The following is a 22,324-nucleotide window of genomic DNA, read 5'->3' as shown; positions in this document are numbered from 1 at the left end:
GCCTTAAGGTATATACCCGCTAATGCCCCCACAGGGTTTAGATGAACAATTCCAATCTAATGGTCAGACAGACGTCTCTTGTTAAACGAAATGGATCGCAAAACAAAACCAAAAGTTAGGATTCTGGGAAAGGCCCTCACCAGGATGAAGGGAGTGGACAGAGATGTGAACTAAATTAGAGGGTGTGAGTAAGAGCAATCGCAATACTCTGCTTACGTGTATGAAATTGTCAAATACAAAAACTATCAAGTGGAAAGAGCATTTCCTTTTGGGAAATGTACATTGAAGAATTTAGGGGGTGAAAAGAAGTGATAGATGCAAATTTACTCTCAAATGGTTAGGGAAATACAGAGATAGTGGGAACAGATGAGGGTAAAATAGCAACAGCATGCCAATACGGGTAAGCAGTACAGGGTGTTCTTTGTGTTAGTATTGCAATTTTTTAATTTTGAAATGATTCCTATTTTGTTTGTGTGCACACACATATGGTATGTGTGCGTGCACGCGCATGTGCATCTGTGTGTGTGTGTGTGTGTGTGTGTGTGTGTGTGTGTGTGTGTATGAGTGTGTGTGTAGGCCAGAAAGGCCAGAAGACAAGCCTGGGTGTCAAGCCTCATGCACTGTCTTTTTTTCTGAGACAGCCTCTCACTGCCTTGGAACTAATCCAGGAGGCTAGGCTGTCTGGCCAGCAAGCCTCAGGGATCTACCCATTTCTACCTCCCTAGCACCGCCATTGCATCTGTGCTACCAGGCTGAGATGTGTTTACAAAGGGGCCGGGAACTGAACTCAGCTGGTCACACGTTACCCCCTGCACTGTCTCCCTCGCTACCATTCCTGAGTTTATGAAGCTAAATATACGATTTTGTGGTTTTCAGTAAGACTTGGTGTGATGGGACCTACAAGTAAATTATGGTAATGAAAGCACAGCCCTTATTTACAGGGAAATGCCAAAATAGGAAAATTTTAGCAACAGGACATGCGTACATGTGTGGTGGAGACGGCTGAATCAGTGGAAAGATAAAGAAATGAAGTTCTAGCTTTGTGGCGATGTGCTCCAGACCGCCTGACCAGACAGAGGTTATGTCCAACTGTCTTTGTAATACAAAAATCACTGAACTGGAACGATAACAGAGTAACCAGGAAGACAAACACCTGTTGGAATTCCCGTTCACCTGAAACCTTATTGTCTGTGATCATGTAAATCTTAGAAGAGGTCGTAGGAGAGCTCAAAACAAAGGGGAAAAGTTAAGAAGGAGGGAGAGCTACCTCTTTTGACATAACTACTCTGGGAGTCTGAGGTAAGAGAATTGCTATAAGCCCCAGGTTAACCAGGGTTCCTGCCTCAAAAAAAAGGAAGGGGAGAGGAGAAGAGAAAGGGGGCAGCAAGGAAGCAAGCAAGTGAGCAAGGAAGAGATTTCTAGATAATGACAATGTGAAAAATGTCTCAAGAGAAAGTAGCTCTCAGCACTAGTGTTCACTCAACAGGGGCAGGCCTGACTGACTGATAGGACTGGAGTGCTGAGTCTTCATTAATAGTTCTTTCGAGTAAAATGGTTGCCCATTGCCTTTAATCCCAGTACCTAGGGGGCAGAGAAAAGGGAATCTCTGAGTTCAAGATCAGCCTTGTCTACACAGTGAGTTCCAGGCCAGCTAGGGCTACAAAGAGAGGACTCATGTAAGAAAATTACTCATTGCCATTTGAATTTTTGCTGCAAAGGTCTTGTGCCTATCCTACTGAACTTTTCTGCCAATGTATGAAAGCACAGATGTCAGGCTGAGAGGAAAATCAAATGTACTGAAAAGTAGAAAACAGATCTAAGAGGATCTGGGCATGATGGGATACAGAGTCAAGGGTAACAAGACAAGATGTAATAGGCATAAATTCAAAGGTGTTGAGTTTGAGTTGAGTGGAGATAGAAATTATCATACATAGGACTCTCGTTAAGTTTATGCTTGGGAACATTCAGTAGTTAATGTGGCTACCAAAAAGGTACAGAACAAGAGGGAACCGACTTATGCAGAAGAAACATACCCCATTGACTGGGGCCACACCTGCGTTGGTAGAGTGTTTGTCCAGTATGAAGAAAAGCCCTAGATTCCTTCTCCAGCTCTACATAAAACCAGATGTGATAGTAAATTCCTATAATCCTAGCACTCAGGCAGTGGTGACAGAAGAGTCAGAAGTTCAAAGTCACTCTCTGCTACACAGTAAATTCAAGGACAGCCTGAACTACAAGAGACCCTGTCTCAGAGGAGAAAAAAAAAGACATAATTCATCTACCCTTTGGGGAAGTCAAACCACGTTTGGAGTACTTATGTTCACTTTGGACACAAAGCACATTTGAAAAGCACTTTAACCGACAGAAGATCACCCATCAAAAGAATGCTTTGCTGAGAAAGGGTCTGAAAAGCACATTGTACTAGGAACATCAAAAGAACCAAAGATGCTGAGTCATAAAAACGTAACGTTAGTAGTTACATATGAGTTACTCCCAGTGCCTGAAGAACTGTTATGTACAAGATGGAATAAGTTTCTTAATGAGGCACAAAATGATTAATTAAGGAACATCAAGCTTGAAGTCTGGCAGTCCCAGGTTCCGATCTTGTCCCCATCGTTTTGGAGTTCTGTGTCCTTGGGAAACTCACTTAACCTGAGAAGCAATATCTTCACATATAAAATTGGAATAAATATAATCTCTTTTAGAATAGCATTTGAGGGCTAAATGAGAGCGTGAGAATGGCAAAGCAGAATGCACACATAGCTTTACTTCTGTCCTTATTATTTACCAAGAGAAACGGGCCTCTTCCAAAAAAGTACTGGAAATAATGTACAGCTGCTCAAAAATCAAATGGACTGTTTTCATGAAAATGAGCAAGCCCCTACTAGCAACATTCAAGCAGAGACATCTACTTGTCTGGTAGAAGGAAAGATTAGAATTCTAAGATGCTCCATTTACAAAGGACTCTGGCTTTGAAACCAGAGGTGACAGTTTTTAGGCTTGTCATTTCTCAGACCTGTTATCCGTTTCTGGGAGATAATTGTTCTTCTCCTATCAGGATGGGAAAGGACAGTTCCTGTCTTTGACACGGGCTTCCAGAACTTACAGAGTGAACTGGAAGAGAAGACTTATAGTAAGGTCTTAGAGCCTGTGACTTCATGATCTGAAGAGATGCCCAGGAACATATGGCTACTGAACCAAGTGCCTTAGACTGGAGCCTCATGAGGCAAGTATTTTTTAATGTTTTATTCCCAAAAATCCCCTTATCTCTCCTCCCTACTTCTGTCACAAAACAGAATTCTGCCCATGAATTGTCGCCAAATAAGAAAAGAAAGCCCATAAGGAGGGTTTATGTGAAGGAAGAGTCTATTCATGTTGGTCTGTGAAGAAGAACATAAACGCAAAGTGCAAAGTCAAAGAAAATATTAATGTGCAGCTTTGCAAATGCAACTGCTTGGATTCAGCTTTGATTCTGCTTTGTTTCCTGTTGTGGGATGTTTGTACACTATGTGAAGATATATTGTTGCGACTGGCTTAGTAAAGAGCTGAACCTGGCAAGAGGTAGAGGCAGGACTTCTGGGCAGAGAGAGAAAGGAGGAAGAGATAAAAAAAAGGCATGGGAGACTCCAGGAGAAGTGGAGAGGAAACAGAAGGTGCAAGATGGAAGTGAGGTAATGCCACATGATAAAATGCGGATTAATAAAATATGGGCTAATTTAAGTTGTAAAAGCTAGTTGCAAACAAGTAAGCTAAAGGCCAAGCTTTCACAATTAATAACAAGTCTCCATGCCATTATTTGGGAGTTGTCTGGCAGGACAGAAAAAGACTCATTACAGTTTCCATTTGCTTCCTCTCCTCCCAGCCTCCTCCCTCCAGTGAACTGAGGGGACCTTTCTGCTCAATGCCTACTAAGTGTCAATCAGTTACGTTCCTGCTGTGCCTGGTCTAGCTCTAGTTCAGCAGACGGCGAAACCATGTTAACAGGTGGGCTGAAGAGCAGCCTCTGGGGCATCTTTAACTATGATCCACGGATACTGTCTGTTGTTTGCTTTTTTTGACACAGGTCTTGACATTGCAATTCTGCTACCTTAACCTCCTTCACGTTGGGATTATCAGCATGAACCACTGATCTGGCTCTGTCATGTTTTTATATTTACTGGAATTATTTGTGGAAGTAGTAAAGAGAAGAATGACAGGGGCATAAAACTGATCTACATGTTCATAGACACAAATAGGTACATTAAAGGAAGTAATGGTCTTTGAACATAATTTGATCATGATAATGAAATGGAAGGAGATGCAGAGAGAGAGAGAGAGGGGGGGGGTTCACACATGTGGAATGGGGTGACTTACAGGAACAAATATTGAACAGCACTTTGGATCAATGGAGTGGTATGGATTTAGAAAAGGCTAAGGATTACATAAACCATTATGACTGATCACAGTGACTACCCAGCAAGAAAATACACAACCGGCTTATCAGCCACCAGTAATGTTTTACAATACCCTGGAGAGCTTACACTGTCTATGAAAGTCTATACTAAACAACCTCACATGTCTTGCAAACACTTGCCTCGTGGCGCACCGGCCAGTCTTGAGCAGCTTACTGCTTCCTTACATTTCCTTATCTCTGGCCACAGGCCCCAACTACACCATGACTTACTGATGAAGTTAGCCTGGCCAGTGAATATGGTGTACTGAAGCTCATAGGAGCTGATGCTGAACTCATCGTCCGAGATCCAGTGGACTGTAATGGTGTCATGGGAGGCGGTACAAAGTTCTTCTCGGATAGATGGTGGGTTTGGGGCTGAAAAAAAACATAAAGAAACTGGTAAGGAAATACCTTGTCTCTTCAGAAGAGGTAGGAATTTTTGTTATTGTATTATTTTTTCCAGTCTTCGGAATTAAGCCCATGCTAGACAAGCACATTACTACTGAGCAACACCCTCAGCTCTGGAGAAAGTGTCTTAATAAACAAACTTTGACAAGAATCATGCTGACTGAAGCTTTGTACTGAGACCTCAAGGCCTCCCCAACCACTCTGGGCAACTATGTAAGACTATAATTGCGATGACTTCCCCACCTTTCTAGAATGCCAGGAAAAGCACGTATGTAGATAGCAAAGCAAAATAGTTTTTTCTTGTTACTTGGATTTCAACCTATTTTTATTTCAAAATAATCTTTTCTGAGACATTTGACAGTATTTAAATGCTAATTATTAAGAATTTCCCAGTGTAAAAATGGGCATTACCATATAGATTTGGTATGAGAAATAATGATACAAAATTAATATGTAGTGTCTGGAATAAAATAGATAACATGTAATAGCCGCATTGACATAGTAACGATATAGCTACAAACAAGGTTATTGTGTGTAGATTTTTCTCAAGAAATGACCGTTGAGTAATCCTGAAAGTAGCCAGCATTCTGAACAAGCTGGTTTCATCCTTTACTTTCTTTGTATTCTTCATGGGTAGTCTTTAGTCTTTATTCCAATCAGCTTAACAAATGTAGGCTGTCACTTCTGACACCAATTTGGTCCATGAAAAATTTGTCTGGAAGACTAATACTGAGCCATAACAGCTCAGGGAAGTAATATGATACTTAATAAGAAACAAATTTGACAAATTTGTTTTGATAAAACTCTTCTTTCTGCTGCTACCTAGGACTGAACCATATGAAATACTGGTCAAGATCTTTGCCAATGAGTCACAGCCCCCCCCCAAGACACCCGCTTTTCTTTTATGTAACATGAACCAAAAAATTTTATTTCTATAAAGGTACATGTGGGCTAAAACTATACCACCCTGAACATACCTGATCTTTTCTGAAAAGATGCATGTGTTATGTAAGGTTTATGTAAAAATTCTCATAGTAAATCTTTTCCTTTTCAGATTATTTTAGACTAAAAGGGTACAGAAAGACAATTAAATAAAATGGAAGGAAAGCACAGTACATTCACACCTGTTAAGTAGTCTAGCCCCTCCAATAGTTTCTTTTCTCTAGAAAAATCTAAAGCAAAGTTTTCAAAAGCATCATTAAAATTGATGTCTGGAATCAGAACTTGAGAAGATGCAGTTGCCATAGCGACCCTGAAAAGAAAAAAAAATACATCAATATACATCAAAATAGGCTTGGAACCTTCATCTAATGTTTGATTTCTGGTTTAACGAGGTAAAAATAAATCACTTGTAAGTGAAAATACCACATTTCTGCCTTTCCAATGGAAACAGTTTCAATTTTAATCGTAAGGAATCAATTAAGAGTTAAACCATATTTATACACATATGTTCACCCCTCAAACACACTCCTCCATTCTGTCTTAATTTTGAGAAATAAATACAGGATTTTTTCCCCTCTGCATCATTTTCCATCTGGCAGACAGCATCAAAGTATTCCTCTGCTGGCTTGCTAAGAGAAGTTTAAGATTGTTTTTCTACATCTTTTTCATGTTAACTTACAGACCAACATGCTGGATTAATGCCTTCCCACTAATACTATTCATTATTTTATCTTTTACAATATTTATATTTCATTATATTATTATGATGTCATAATACTGTGATAATTTTATGCCCCAAACTATCACCTTCTTTCTCACTTGTTTGTTTGTTTATTTATGATAGGGTTTCATGTATCCCAGGATAGTCTTGAACTTGCTACACAGCTAAGAATAACCTTGGACTCCTGATTCTCCTGCTTCTATCTTCTGAGGGTTGGGAAGATGGGTATGTGCCACCATGTTCAATTTAGGACGTGCTGGGGTTCAACCCATGACTTTGTGGTGCCAGGCAAACACTCTGCCAACTGAGTTAAATCCTTGGGCTCATCTCCCCAACTACTTTTAAGAAACCCAGCAATAAGGATCCGATTTTGTACTATTATATATTCTTCTATATTTCCTAAAACAATGTTAGATACATAGTGAATAAAATACATGCTGAACGAGTGACTGAATGACTTACAATGACAATATGATGCTACCGTTTATGGAATGCTTACTATAGAGAGTATATATATTCAAATTATTTATATACTAAGTGCATAAAAATGAAAATTTACATAAATTATCTAATTTTCTCCCTACCACAGTTATGTAGTAGATGTTATTTCCATTTTGTAAGTGAGGAAGCATGCACATTTAAAAGCTAAGTAAGCTGCCAAAATCACACACAATAGTAAAAGTCAAAATTTAATTGAACCCATATCCATTTGATTCTAAACACTGTTTCCATAAGCATTTATTTATTGCTAATTTTATGTGTACATTTTATGTATGTCAGCAATTCTTATGATCTGATGATTAATCAGACTTATCTGAAGGAACTTTTACAAAAATCGTCAGGTTTCAGTTCTGGATCAGATCTTCTGAGTCAGAGGAACTGAAGGTCCTTGTGCATACAAATGGCAAGATAGAAGGAAACAGTCATTATCTTGGAAACACTATGCAGATTCTAGTAGACAGAAGAGGCATGGTGTAGAGGAAAATCAGAACAGAAATTTTTATGCTGAGCCATTTGTAAGGACATGAGGAATTGAGCAAATATATATACTCTGCTGCATATCTACAAACAATACCTCTTGACTATTTCTGAGAATGTAGATGTTTCTGGAATACACTGCCTAACAGTATTAATAAATGAGAGATTAACAATACAAAGACAACTATCCCCAGAAGAAGCTACGTTTTGTTTTATTGTTCTGTATGTGTGTATTTTGTTGTTGGTGGTGGTGTTTTGTTTGTTTTGTTCTGGTTTTTTTTTTTTTTTGAGACAGGGTTTCTCTGTGGATCATCCCTGGCTGTCCTGGAACTAGCTCTGTAGCCCAGGCTGTTCTTGAACCCACAGAGAGCTGCCTGCCTCTGCCTTCCAAGTGCTGGAATTAAAGGCATGCGCCACCACCATGCCTGGCTGGAAGTTACTTTTAAGCCATGACTACGCTGTGAATACTTAACAAAGACTAACTATGTTCCCTCTTGATTAAAGGGTAGAGAATGAGGCAAGATCGTGTAAGGCGTTATATGCTTTGTTTTCAGCTTAAACTTTTAACCTAAGAATAATAGGAGCCACTGGAGCAATTTAGATAGAGGAGTGATATGCATACATCTATGGCTTTTTTCAGAGCTGTGGCCCGAACCCAGGGCCTTGTGCTTGCTAGGTATACACTCTACCACTGAGCTAAATCCCCAGCCCCTACATTTCGTTTCTTTTAAAATTGTTTTTATTGAGTTATATATTTTTCTCTGCTCCCCTCCCTTCCTCCCCTTCTTCAGGCCTTTAATCCCAGCACTTAGGAGGCAGAGGTAGGCGGATCTCTGTGAATTTGAGGCCACCCTGCATTTATGCTTTAAGAACAGTTTTAAAGCTGTAGCGGAGGGAAGTCAATGGGATCTTAAAGTCCCCTAGGAATAAGCAGTAAGTGAAGTATTAATGAGGCAGAATAACAGGGCAGGAAAATTAAGGGGGTGTCTGCTATAAGCCTTCAACTGTTATGGAATCTCACAATAACTTAGCCTATTCACAATAAAAGGCACGTCTTAAGACCCTTGTGTAGCCTGCACAACCCCTGTTTTTGCCTTATCAGGTTGCAATCTTACCCAAGACTCCCACAGAGCCATTCCATTATTTCACTTATCGAAAAGGAGCAAGGGACAGAGGAGAGGTGTTTCTTTTGAAAGACCTCAAGCTATATAATTTCAAAAGACTCTAACATTTTATATTCAGGCACTGCTAAGGCATTCAAGGGGGATGCTTTCTTGAGAAGCCCAAACTCATGCTCTTGGCTGTGCTGTATCCTTTTGCCGAGCACCTTTCTTTCTATTTACACTCAGGTTCAAATCGGTGTGAACGGTCTTCCTCATACACTCCAATTCTGCTCCCAGCTGACTTAGCCCGAGATTCCTTGTCATCACTAGGGTGGCGGTCTCTGAAAAGAACCCCTCAGGCTGCTGCAGGGGACAGTGTAGTGCTGTGTCTCCTGCCAGAGACCACTGTCTGTGACAGGCACAAGAGTGGAAACAGAACTGAAAGGGGATTAGAGAATTTATTTACTAAGCAGTCAAACATTCCTGGCTTCAGTCCTCTAATACTGCACACAGAAACACACACACACACACACACACACACACACACACACACACACACACACCTGCCTGAAAAATTGATTCAAAAACCATGAAAACATGGGACCAGTGTGACGGCCAATGGGTAAAGGTGTCTGTCACCAAGCCTGACTACCTGAGTTTGATCTCCAGAACTCTCATTGTGAAAGGAGAGAATCGACTTTCATAAGTTGTTTTCTGATCTCACACATGTGGATTCACACACATACCCACAAAGAGAGAGACATCAATAAATGAATGGATAATAAATAGATACATACATTAATTAATTAAAAAAATAAACCAACAACACCATGAAAACAAGCCAGATGTGGTGGTGAATACCTGTAATCCCAGCACTCAAGAGGATTTCTAGGATTTGAGGCCAGACTGGACTAGAAAGGGAGTTCTAGGTCAGCCAGGACTACACAAAAATAACAGCAGCAATAATAACAATGCCCTATGGAAACAAACAGCCAAGAAGACTTTACAGGGCAAGCACAAAGCAGGGCATGTTGGCACACACCTGGAATCCCAGAACTCAAGAAGTTGAGGCAGCGAGATCATGAGTCCCAGGCCGGGCTACATGGCAAGATCCTGCCACAGAAAATCCAAATATATGAGAAACTGAAGAAATGTAAATTAAGATGGGACAGCACTTAGATTACAAGCAAGATAATACAGGAACTTTTATGTCTATACTAAACAATGCCTACATGAAGCAAGATGAAAAGACGGAAAATTGGGGGGCATGAGAAAAATGGGGCCTCTCACCCAGAAATCTGAAGCCTCTTTCCAGAAATGAAGAAAGAATTTTAGCACAATTAACAACTGCTTAACTTTCTCCCTTTATAAAAAAACGGAAAATTGGGGGACATGAGAAAAACGGGGCCTCTCACCCAGAAATCTGAAGCCTCTTGCCAGAAATGAAGAAAGAATTTTGGCACAATTAACAACTGCTTAACTTTCTCCCTTCTCAGCTGTAAAGCTGTATTTTTCTCGAATCTCACCAGAAACCCCATTTAGAGAGAAAAGGCATGTACTAAGCCCCTTGTAAGACCACAGTATCTTCTGGCTTTACCCATCAGGTTAGAACTCAGTACAAGGCATCTCCAGAGTCACCGTATACTCTCAGTTCTCAAAAGAGGGAGGCAAAAGGTGCTAAGGTTTCTTAGCTAGCAACCTTTTAAGCTGTAACTTGAGGGCCAACACAAGGGTATATACGGTTAATGCCAAGGCCGTTAATTGTGCGCCTCCCTTGTGGATCCCAAAGCCACAACTTCGGTATGCCTCATTTTCTATGGCTCTTTCTTGAAGAGCCCACACTTATACCCTGTGCATGTCTTATTTTCTGTGACTCCCGTGAGGAGTTCATATCCATACATGGGTATTTCATTCTCTGTAACTCTTAGGGGATGTCTTTGTTCGTGCTCTTAGGTGTGTCTTTGTTTCCATGGCTACCTCTTTCTCCTAAAGAGTGCTTAATGAAATTTCCAACTCTGCTTCAGCATTCTGGCTGGTTTTGAAATTCTTTTCTACACCAAATCCATGAATCCCACTTTGGTCTGGATCGAGGTCTCTGACAGGTTAGAACTCCACAGGCTGCTGAGGATAACAGTGTGGAGCTGTATCTCAGTGCTGATGCGCATATCTTATTGAAACGGAAATAGATAATGTCGGAGGGTAACACTGCATATCAAAACAGTTTATAATGAAATATTTGTTGACACTAGTTCTACTTCATATATATTTTTAAAAGATTTAGTCATCTATTTGTGTGTGTGTGCACATGTGTGCACAAGTGTATGAGACTATGTATACAGGCAGAAACCAGAAGAGGGTGTTGAGTCCTCATCTGTCACTATCCACTTATTCCTGTGAGACTCTTCCCAAACCTAGAGCCCACGTTTTTCATGGATACTGGAAGCCAGACAATTCCAGCAATCTTCCTGGATCTGTACCCCTCAAAGTTGGGGTTACAGGCATGGGTAGGCAGGGAAGTTATCTTGTGTGGGTAGTGGGATCTTTTTTTAAAATGATTTATTTAGTATATATAGTGTTCTGACTGCATATATTCCTGCAGGCCAGAAGAGGGCACCAGACCTCTTTATAGATGGCTGTGAGCCACCATGTGGTTGCTGGGAATTGAACTCAGGACCTCTGGAAGAGCAGCCAGTGCTCTTAAACTCTGAGCCATCTCTCTAGCCCAGATGATGGGCTCTCCAGCCCGGGTGGTGGGATCTTAACTCTAGTTTTCATGAATACATAGAAAGCGCTCTTAACTTTTGAACCATCTCATTGGTCCCCTTAATAAAATTCCTACAAAGCACATAACTGAGATTCATGTAATGATAACCACAAATGCACTCAACATGCCACATATAACTTAATTCTCTAACATCAGAGACTATATTAAGTATTGTAATATATATATGTGTGTGTGTGTGTGTGTGTGTGTGTGTGTGCATGTACATGAAATAACATAAGCCATCCAAAAATAGTTTTTAATGATATGAGAGAAAGTTTGTGCTATCTTATTTCAAGCAGCAGCTCTAATGGAATATATACAGTATTATTTTACATTTGTGAAGTGTGTGTGTGTGTTACAATACTATATTCCTAAATGTTAGTGGTGGCTGGAAGGCTAGGAATATGTTACAAGTGACAATATGGGATGTTGGATCTTTCTGTGGTGTGTGTTTCGGTGTTTATACATTAGCATCTCATTGCAATCTCTCAAAGCCTTGATCATTATATAAGATAATACAGAAAATGTTGGAGAGGTATATATCTCCCAGCTAATATTTCATTTTATGTGGTTAGAGTATATTAATACAATACAATGAATAAGAATAGGGATGAATTTCAGATTCCGTGAGAGACCAGAGAAAAGGATATTTATATTGTGAGGATGATTCTCAAATGGCATCACAGAGATAGCCATCTATTCCATACATTTAAGCCCATGAAAAGATTTACATAGAGATTTGGGTATCATCAACATAGCATTTGATCATAATTAAATGGTAATTGAAACCTTAAAAGCTAGTGGATTTGTAAGGGAAACTGTGTGCCGGGAGAAGAGACTTTCATAATATTGAATCAGCAAGAACAGTAGCGTTAAGGAAATAGATCAAGGAAAAGTTGCTCTCAATGTCAAAAAAGAAAGGAAAAGAAAAAGAAAGAAAAGCAGATAGGTAGTGGGAATTTTTATGAGAGACAAAACAGAGGGATTGCAGGTAAACACGGTCAGTAGGGACACATGCTACTGAGATACCAATAAGATGAAAGGGAACGATGAAACAAAGGAGCATCTCTTATATTTAGCAACAAGGTCTTCTTTTGGTGACCTTGAAACAAACACTTTCAATAATGTTAAGATGGGAGAAAACATTTCAGAGGCCTGCAGAGGAAGGACAGTTAAATATAGTGATTGGAACACATATTTCATCTCTGCTTTCCTAAAGTCCCACTGGAAGGAAAAAGAATTAAAAATGGTCTAAACCCACAAAGACAAAGAGAATCAAACAAATAGATGCCAGCAACTAGGAGATTGTCAACAAATGTTTGGAACTAGAAAGGGACAGATGTGCAGTAACCAGCAACAGACCAGAGAAAGCTGGATTAGGACGCCAACAGCAGCAAGCTGACTTAGTGACACAGAGACGGAAGTTTGCATGAAGAATAGCAAGAGCCACGGATCTACTCAGCATGCCCTTTTCGCAGCCTGGCAGGAGATGTGAGGTTTACTTTGGCAGAGTTTTGACGTTTAAGAAGCGGGGGGGGGGGGGGTTGTGGGATTTCTCAGTCTTATTCCCTGCTTGGCCCCTAGAATGCTGACAGCAGGGTCTATAAGCCCGCCCCACCCCATATACCCTGCCCACTAAAAGCAGGAGGGTGCAGGATTCATTCCAAGGGAAAACAGATCCAAAAGAAACACCTACAGTTACTGACAGCTGAGATCCAACAATAAAACGCTCGCACTCTGTTTTATAATCCTACAGCAAAGTTCACCAAGCAACAAATTGCCCCCGCCCCCTCATAGCTTTCCAACATCTTTCAGAACTGAAACTTAAAAGGGAAGTCAAAAGTTTACCAGGTATTCAGGGAAGTACTGAAAGTAATACGACGGCCCTAGCAGAAGCCTGAAACAATGAATCCCGAAGAATTATCCTTCGCACTGAGTTGTTTTTTTTTTAATGTGTTAGCCTGGGGTATCTAGTTGGGGTGTTAATCCCCTATTATAGGGTACCTTCACTTAAACTTTTTCTATCACTATATATATATATATATATATATATATATATATATATATATATATATATATATATATATTCTTCTGTAGGTTTCCATATGGTATTTTCTTATAGTAGATAGCAATCAATAGAGAGACCCACACACAGTCAACATGCAAAGAATAAGAGACTACATAGTGCTCATCCCATTTAGGACGCCTGTAGCATGTTCCTCTCCTCCAGGCTCATGGATCTTCAAGGAAAAGGAGCATACAAATCTTAGGAGTCAGAGGTATTGAAGGAGTTCAAAGGGGCTGTTTTCCATGGAGTTCCACCCGCAGCTGAGGAGCTATTTGCATTTGATAGCATTTGATAGAGAGGCGGTGTCAGTTTCTTTAATGGTGTAACCCCTAATCTGTCAACCGCATTACAGGGCACGACTCACATCTAAGAGTAGCTGAGTAATACAAACTGTACATGACGGGTTAACAAAAAGAAAGAATGTGAAATTGGGTAGCTAAAGAGGTGGAGGTGAATATGAGAAAAGTTGGGGTAAGAGGGTAATATGCTCAAAATACAATGAATTAATAGAATGTTTTTAAAAGGAAGATCTCTTGTAAATAAAAGTTCAAATGCCGAAAGTTCAATTTTAATAGAATGATGAACAGAAGATTAGGAAAGAATTAATAAATCCATGCCTATATTGTTAGCACTGAGGAGGCTGAGACAGGAGTATTGTTCAGAGTTTGATGACAGTGTACATGACAGAGTAAGTTCCATGTAAAAACAGCTAAAATTGAGACCTTGTCTCAAAGAGACAAAAAATTGTATCCTTGCTCATGTCTGGAATTGTTTCTCCTGCTTATTTCCTGTAACAGTTTTAATGTTTCAGGTCTCACATTAAGATATTTGATCTATTTGGAGCTAATAATTGTGCAGGGTGAGAGGTGGGGGGTCTAGCTTCATTCTTATACAAGTGAATGCTCATTTTTTTCCAATCACCGATTGTTGAAGGGACTACTTTCTCCCCTCCAATATGTATTCTTGGTATCTGTGTAAAAACAAATCAGGTGGCGATAGCTGTGTGAGTTCACATGCAGGTTTCCTATTCTAATTTTATCAACGTAGGTTTCTGTCTTTGAGTCAGGGATAATTTTAATTAGCTATTCTAGTTACTATGACTGTGTAGTACAACTTGACCAGTCACTAAAGAAATAATGTGAATGAAGGATAAATGTGACCTCATGAAATTAAAAACATTATCTAGCAAGGGAAATAGTTGATTGAGTGATGAGACAGCCAACAGAATAGGAAAAAAACCTTTGCTAGCTTTATATCTGTCAGAGGATTAATACCTAGACTATACAAAGAACACATCAAACAGCAATACATCAAACAATGCAATCAATAAATATGTTAATGACATGAATAGATCTCAAAAGATAAAATGTGGGGGCTTGGGTGATAGCTCAGTTGGTCAAGTGATTACTGTGGATGCATGAGGACCTGAGTTCAATCCTCAGAAACCATGTGAAAAATAGCACAATATGGTAGGTTATACTTATAATTTCAGTGTTGGGAAGGCAGATTCGTAGATACTTAGGGCTCATTGTCCAGCTAGCCTATTTGGTGAATTCTAGGCCAGTGAGAGAACATATCTCAAAAGACAAAATGGATGAAGACTGAGTAATGGCACCTAAGGTTGTCCCCTGCTCACCACACGCACACACATACAAATGTGCATGGGAAAACACATGTGCACCTCCATACACACATGCATGCATGCATACACACAGATCAAACCCCAAAATTATTAGCTCCAAATAGATCAACAATCATGAAAAAATGTTCAGCTTCAGTAACCATCAGAGAATGCAAATAAAATAAAACCTGCATTGTGATTACATCTTATCCAAGTCAGAGTGATAATCATTTAAAAAACAATAAATTCTGGCCAGGATATATATACTGCTGCTAGTGGGAATGTAAACTAGTTATGAAAATGAGTATGAAGGTTGTTCAAGAATGATAAATAGATCTACCATATGACCCAGCTACAACATTCCTGGGTATTTACCCCAAAGGCTCCAGGTCAACATATCACAGAGTTTCTTGTACATCAGTGTTTCATAATAGTCTAGTTATGGAACCAACCTAGGTGCCCAACAATAGGATTACGAAGAAAAATATGATATGTATGCACATGTGTGTATGTATGTATTATATATGTATGTATTGTGTATGTAATTATGTATTTGGGGGGCCAAAAAGAAGAATGAAGTTACTTTGTTGTTGGAAAATGAATTCAACTACAGATGTTCACATTAAGCAAATGAAACCAGTCTCAAAATGCATCATAGGCTTTTCTCTCATTTGTAGTTTCTAGATTTATATACAAGATTCATAAAATCAGGTACAAGATGAAAATAGGAGTGAAACTTTCAAGAACAAAAGAGACCAACAGAAGAGAACACTGAGAAAATGGAGGTATTAGGGCTCATGTGTGCGGTAGGAACTCCTTCAGCCAGTAGCCTTTAAGATACCAGTCCACTTGGGTGTGGCCTCTTATACTATAAATGCCAATGTAAAGCTCATGCTTGCATTCTCTCCCCCACCCACTCCCCGCTTCTGGATTTGGTTTCTGTTCCCTATTCATGCAGAGGATTGTGATCTGAGTCTATCCCTAAATAAATAACCCTTTATTACACTCAATTCTAGTATGAGATTATTTTTATAACTTCCATCTTCATCTGGCACCCAACATGGTCAACTACATCCACATAAAACCTGAGAGATCTTGGAAAGTAATTCTAGTCATAAAAGAACAGAGTTGAGCATAGTTTCTTGGTAGCAGCATTTTCTCAGGTGGGCTCTGTTTGCTAGAGGCAAGCGCATCTCATTTAAGAGAGGCTTCCTGACTCAGCTTTAGCTGCAAAAACCTTGCAGTTCTTTTAAGAGGCTCCACCACTGAACACTTAAATCATGTTTATAAATAGCCAATAGCATGCTTCTTGGTAGTGGCAGGAACTTGAAACTCTATGGAGTTGTGGCAATAAACATGGCTCCTTCCAGTACCTCCACCATGAAGCTAGACTCTCAGAAAGCTAAGGAATGAGGTGGATCCGATCATCAAAGCCATGGCTTTAATCCTGGCCATATCACTTAGCAAATTAAAGACTCATGTGGTCAGAAAAAGAGAGATATACAGTAAAGATCAATTCAGATGAAAAAACTTCTAAATGGTTTAGAGTATGTTTAAAAAAATATACATAGGCTTGGGAGAGAAAAAAGAAGGACAGAGTACTTAAAAAAAGAAAGAGAATAGTTGGATATGGTAGCACACACCTTTAATATCAGTACTTGTGAGGCAGAGGTGGGTGGATCTCTGTGAGTGCAAGGACAACCTGGTCTACAGAGTGACTTCCAGGACAGCCAAACATACACAGAGAAACCCTGTCTCAAAAAACCAAAAATTAAAAATAAAAATAAAAGAAATAGAGTTTAAAATAAAGCCATGTAAAGATGGAAACTACACAGAGAATCTGGATACTGTATGTTATGTTGTCTTTGAATTGTTTGACAGCTGAGGAAGGAGCAACAGCTGCTAAAAGACATTTGATTATAAATGCTGCTGGATTAATACAACCTATATGTTTTGGATAATAGGAGAGTGCTGTTTCTGGCAATATGATTTTGCTATATTTTACATTCTAACTACGTACAAGGTGTCATATTTTTGTAAACAAGATTTAACATTTTATGACAATAAGGACTGAGGAAATAGAAAGCAGTTGTCTTCAAAGAGAAGGGAAATACAATGACAACTACGGGGAATATGAGGTAGAAGAAAATTGGGCTTTTTTGAAATTTTGTTTTTAGGCTATGGAGACATGAGTGGGCCTAAAAGTGGATGTGAAACCAACAACTGTGTGGAAAATTGAAGCTATAAAAAAACAAGGATCCACATAGCCAAATCACAAATGAGGAGACAAGTCTTTTATTAGAACCAGAAGGAAGGTGGAGGTAAGGAATATGCACATAACTATGTCTAGAAATTTGATACGAGAAGGTAAACATTATCATTTTATACTTACCATTATCTATGTAATTTGGCAAGCATGTGCAGAAACATAGCAGTGTTGAAATTTAGGGTGAGTACAATAAGATTTGAAATAGCATTATGGAGCTGGATTGAAAAGGAAGCTGACCACAGCAGCACAGAGTCAGTACGGCACGCTCAGTAGTGTGGTGCATACTTGGTTGTGTGATTTTTCTCTACCAAAATTCAGAAAGTCAAATACAGGCATGGGAAAAGGTGGGCTGATTCAGGTTTGGGGCTTTGTCAGGCTGGACGATGGGAAGGAGAATTGGGAAAAGAGAGAGAGTGGCTGAAGTGATAAGCCACAAAGCCCAAATAAGCTTAGAACAAAGTAGAGACAAGAGGTCACTCATAGAAGATAGGAAAGTGTATGTATGAGTCAAGACTTAGGTGTCTCAATAAAGTTGAATTTAAAAAGAGGTTGTGGTTAGAAAATGTGATACTTTAGTTTATGAATGTGTGATTCTGAGTGATGAGGGTGAGATGTGGTTCAGGACACGACGGGATGAAGTGAATCCAAGTTGGGAGTCTCTGGGGAAGGTATCAGAGAAGGTGGATGACTAGGTGGTTAGAGCATTACATGGGTTGGTTGTCTGAGTGAACGGACCAAGATTGATGGCACTACCAATAGGAGGAAGATGGTGATTTTAATAGCCAGTTTTCAGTGAATGAGAGGGAAGTATGTAAAGGAGATCGCATCTGGCCTAATGGTCTACTGTAACCCTTGAAGGATTGGTGGCTGTACTGGACAATGATTTCCTTTAGGAGCACGGACTCTGGGACAATACATAGACTATTAATGATCTAAGAGTTCTCTGACACTCTGGAGCAATGTTCATGACATTAATTTTCAAAGGACCAAATGATTAAACAAAGGCCCAAGAATTACTGTTCTAAGGAATCTGTACAAGAAAAACCAAAATGCAAACATTAAAAACTGTATATACACCTATGCACATACAGACAACAATAAATGAACTCAGTGGTTTGGAAAAAAAGAGAATATATGAAGTAGGGAAGGAAAACAGGGTGGGGGCTAGGAAAGGAATTGGAGTCAAGGAAGTAGGAGCGAATTTGACTTATGTTTTTAAAAGTACATATGCTTAGGAAAGGCACATTCTATCAATGCAATCAGAGTTTCTCTTCCATACACCATAACTATAACAGATTGCTCAAGACCTAGCAGGAAGCTTAAGGCAGTAGGTATCCCTATACTTGGCTGTGTATTAAAAGAGCTGGTGGGGGGCTGGAGAGATCGCTCAGTGGTTAAGAGTACTGACTGTTCTTCCAGAGGACCCGGGTTCAATTCCCAGCACCCACATGGCAGCTCACAACTGTCTGAAGATACAGTTGTAGGGGATCTGACACCTCCACACCAATGCACATAAAATAAAGTTAAATAAACCATAAAAATATTTTTTTAAAAAAAGAGCTGGCAGGCAGCAAAGACAGAGGAAGGGGTCCAGATATCTGCAGGATAATTTATCACTGAGGCTCAATAATTTACCTAGCTGTTAAAAATCTTCAGGTGGCAGCTACTGTACAATGGCTGAAGAGAATTAAGTAACTCTAAGCCAGCCCCTTTTCACAAGAGCAGGCGTTTCAAAAGAATATAAGGAGCATATATACCTTTCAGCGATATTTCTTGCAGATTGCAGAAACCGTGCTTGGTCATTTTCCTTCAGGATATGCTCAGCTTGGTTGATGAGGACTGTTGACCGCTCAAGACACTGGCGGCAATTAGCAACCTGCTGTGCCAATTTTCTCAGTTTCATAACCTTAAAAGATTGGGAAGGGAAAAGAGGAGATACAACATACTGTGCTTAATTAAGAGCAATAAAATAACATGAAGGAGGTCTGCCCCAGTGATTCTAAAAGTAAGGGTTATTACTATCTTATGGCCCCTGTATCAACTGTTCACCTTCTCATCCTGGCTGCTAATTCTCTTGCCCAATCTATAACTTGATTACTTACTTCGCACCTAGGCATTTCTCCGTTGTCTACCTCCTCTTCGTATTAACAGCATTGTTCTGATTGTAAAAGCAATGCATGCTAATTTTTAAAAAATTAAATACAAATATAGAAAGAAATTCTACCACCTAGAGATCACCATTGTTACATTTTATTTTGGTAATATAGTTCTGCATACATTTAATAAAACTCCCTCATTTTTATTTTTGAGAAGCTGTATTTGCAAGCATATATTTCTCTAAGTATCTTTACACCTACTACAATGTATTCTTGGAAACTTCAGTTTATGTTAGCTGGAACTACCCAGCATGGCACAAAGTATTGGTCATCAAATGAGGTACTTTCAACTTTTCCCATTGTACCCACAGCATGGGCTTTCAATCACTATCATTTACCAGCAGGCTAACAAGTCTAAAAACATACAGAGGCTGCATGGAGACTCTCATCTGACCTCTTTAACCCTTACTCTTCAGTTTCCTGCTTAGGAATCTGCAGTTCTTGGACTCTTTTCTCTCCCTTCATCTGTTATATCTAATAAATTAAATGATGCTGTTTTCTCTCTAGCAATTATTATGCTTTTCCTTTACATATGTTCTATCACTAGTCTGCTTTACATCTTCTAGAACTCATACCAGAAATCATTGCATGTCTGCAAATTTGATTTCTTGGCATCAATATCATCATGTTTTGATCTACGATGCACATCTCTACCATATCAGATTGAATCCTCCCTATAGAGTCACAATAGTTTCCCAACACCTTTGTAAGGCCCAAGCAGCCAAGATGGCAGTCACATTTCTTCTGTAATCCCAACCCATGTTTCTACCATTATTTCTTTTTTTAATTATCTTAAAATAAGGGGTTGGAAAGATGGCTTAGTGGTTAAGAACAATGATGACTTTTCCAGAAGACCTGGGTTCTATTCTCAACACCCACATGCTGGCCTACAACTGACCTTAGAGATCAGTGACCCAAGAGATCCAGTGACCTCTTTTGGCCTCCAAGGACACTGCATGCACATAATACATAGACATACATCCAGGCAAAACACCCGTATACACAAAATAAATGTTAAAAATCTAGTTGAAAACATGCTACAGCAAAATGCCTCAATCTTAAGAAAATGATCATCTGTGTGTGTGTGTGTGTGCACATATAACCAACATCCAGGCCAAGGTAGAGAATGTTTGCAGCACCCAGAGCTGCCATCACTTTTTATCAGACTCAGTAAACACTTCTTGGTGTCTCTCCCAATGACCTCATTTCTTCTTGATTTTCTGATTCAATTTCAAACTGCCATCGTCAGGAATGAGCTGAAGTTTTATGAAAGGTCAGGTGCACTTTGGCATCCCTGAAGCACTGGGGTTTACCTTTGTCTCTTTGATTTTGACAGCAATCATTTGCTTCCTCTGCTGGATGATCTCTACCAACTCATCACATTCTTCCATAAGTTTTGCCTCATGCATAGCCGTATTCACCTGCCACGAAAGGCCAAAGTATTAGAAAGGAATCGTTGCTTTGGTCTCCTGCTGGATCTAAAAGGATTGGACTGATATCTAAACATGCCCAACTTCTTCCAGACCTCCCTCAATAAGATCCACTCCAAGAAGAAGGGTAGAGATGATAACATTAACGATGCAAGGGTATTGAAGCACCACAGTTAGGAAGCTCTCCAGGCCTCTGGTAGGTCATGATGGTTAATGGAAGGCTGGGCAGAAGGACAGATGAGATGAGGGCATGTCATTCCCACTGTGCAAATCCCTTTACCCAATCACCTGTCCTCCTGCTGTTCTTTCAAAAAGAAGGATATAAGATGCGTGTGTTTCAAGGGAAGAAGATCCTCTTCCACAGGCACAATAATATTAAGATTACAATGCAACAACGTATTTCTACTGGCTTAAAATGCTTCCCATTTTCCTCGTTCCCTTCTGATTTTAAATATGAGAATGTGCAGATCTATTTTCACACGAAACATATGAATGTGTAGATACTTTTTCACATAGCTGTCATAATGTTTTACTCATATTTCTTGGCTTAGAGAAAAAATTCTATCCAATATCTAAATACTTTTCCTATTTTGAGATACTGTCTACATCAAAATAGCTCTACCGCAAAGTCAAGACGGAGTTGGATCAACAGCCACTATTCATTGTCTTTCTGTGGACAGCTCTCTTCTTCTCTTCCTCTCTATTACTATTGATAATGGATGGAATGAAGTCCAGACGCGGTGCTAAAATGGATGTAGGAGATCATGGGACTCCCCAGATATAATGGGGAAAGAAGAAACAAGTATCTGACTGCTTTGAAGCAATATATATGCCAAACACTACACAGAAAAATAATTCACGTATTAAATTATAATTATAGCTTTTTAATGCAGAAGCTGTTCTTTTCTTTCACTTCACAAATGCAGAAACAAAGGCTTTGAGTGTTTTACTAAATTGGTCCAGATCGCAATGCTAATTAAGTGGCAAAACCCTATTTCAAATTGAGCTCTTTGAAATGAATGCCTGAGCTGGTTGAGAAGGAACATCGGCAGGGGCTGGCAAGCAAGTTTCAGTTTCATTTCTGCTGTACACAGAGCAGTGACACAGAGAAGTACAATTATCCCAAGAGTCTATTCAAGGACCACTTGAGCAGAGCTCTAGAAAGCTGAGAAATAGACAATGATTTCCTTGAGAGCACCAAAACCCAAGGAGTTAGATTGCTGTATTAGCTGGGGAGGAGGGGCTGTTCTGTCAGTCACTTGCTCTCTTCAAAAGATTTTTATACATATTTCAAATTGAGTAAAATATCCCTCCCTGGACCCTGCTATCTCCTCTGTCCATCATCCCTGCTGGATATTTTTAGATGGTTTTATTCATTATTTTAGAATGCCATATAGTGTATTTTGACCATATTCACCCTCAACTACTTCCC

General features: G+C 39.5%; 1 protein-coding gene across 4 annotated transcripts in view; it reads right to left on the bottom strand.

The window, feature by feature from the left end:
• Mid2 (midline 2) overlaps positions 1 to 22,324 on the bottom strand; it is a 101,573-nt gene that overhangs the window by 12,464 nt on the left and 66,785 nt on the right. For 3 of the 4 annotated variants that reach the window (XM_038316752.1, XM_038316753.1, XM_038316751.1), the window contains exons 4-7: positions 20,776 to 20,883; positions 19,064 to 19,212; positions 5,965 to 6,092; positions 4,574 to 4,807 (exon numbers count right to left, since the gene is read on the bottom strand). In XM_038316752.1, coding sequence (XP_038172680.1) covers positions 4,574 to 4,807; positions 5,965 to 6,092; positions 19,064 to 19,212; positions 20,776 to 20,883 — 619 coding nt within the window. The remainder of the gene's footprint in view (positions 1 to 4,573; positions 4,808 to 5,964; positions 6,093 to 19,063; positions 19,213 to 20,775; positions 20,884 to 22,324) is intronic. The other variant, XM_038316754.1, reaches the window with a different exon arrangement.

The sequence above is a fragment of the Arvicola amphibius genome, chromosome X, assembly GCF_903992535.2.
Source record: "Arvicola amphibius chromosome X, mArvAmp1.2, whole genome shotgun sequence".
NCBI lineage: Eukaryota > Metazoa > Chordata > Mammalia > Rodentia > Cricetidae > Arvicola > Arvicola amphibius.
The sequence above is the reverse complement of the archived record's forward strand: the minus strand, read 5'-3'. Positions and strand labels throughout refer to the sequence as shown.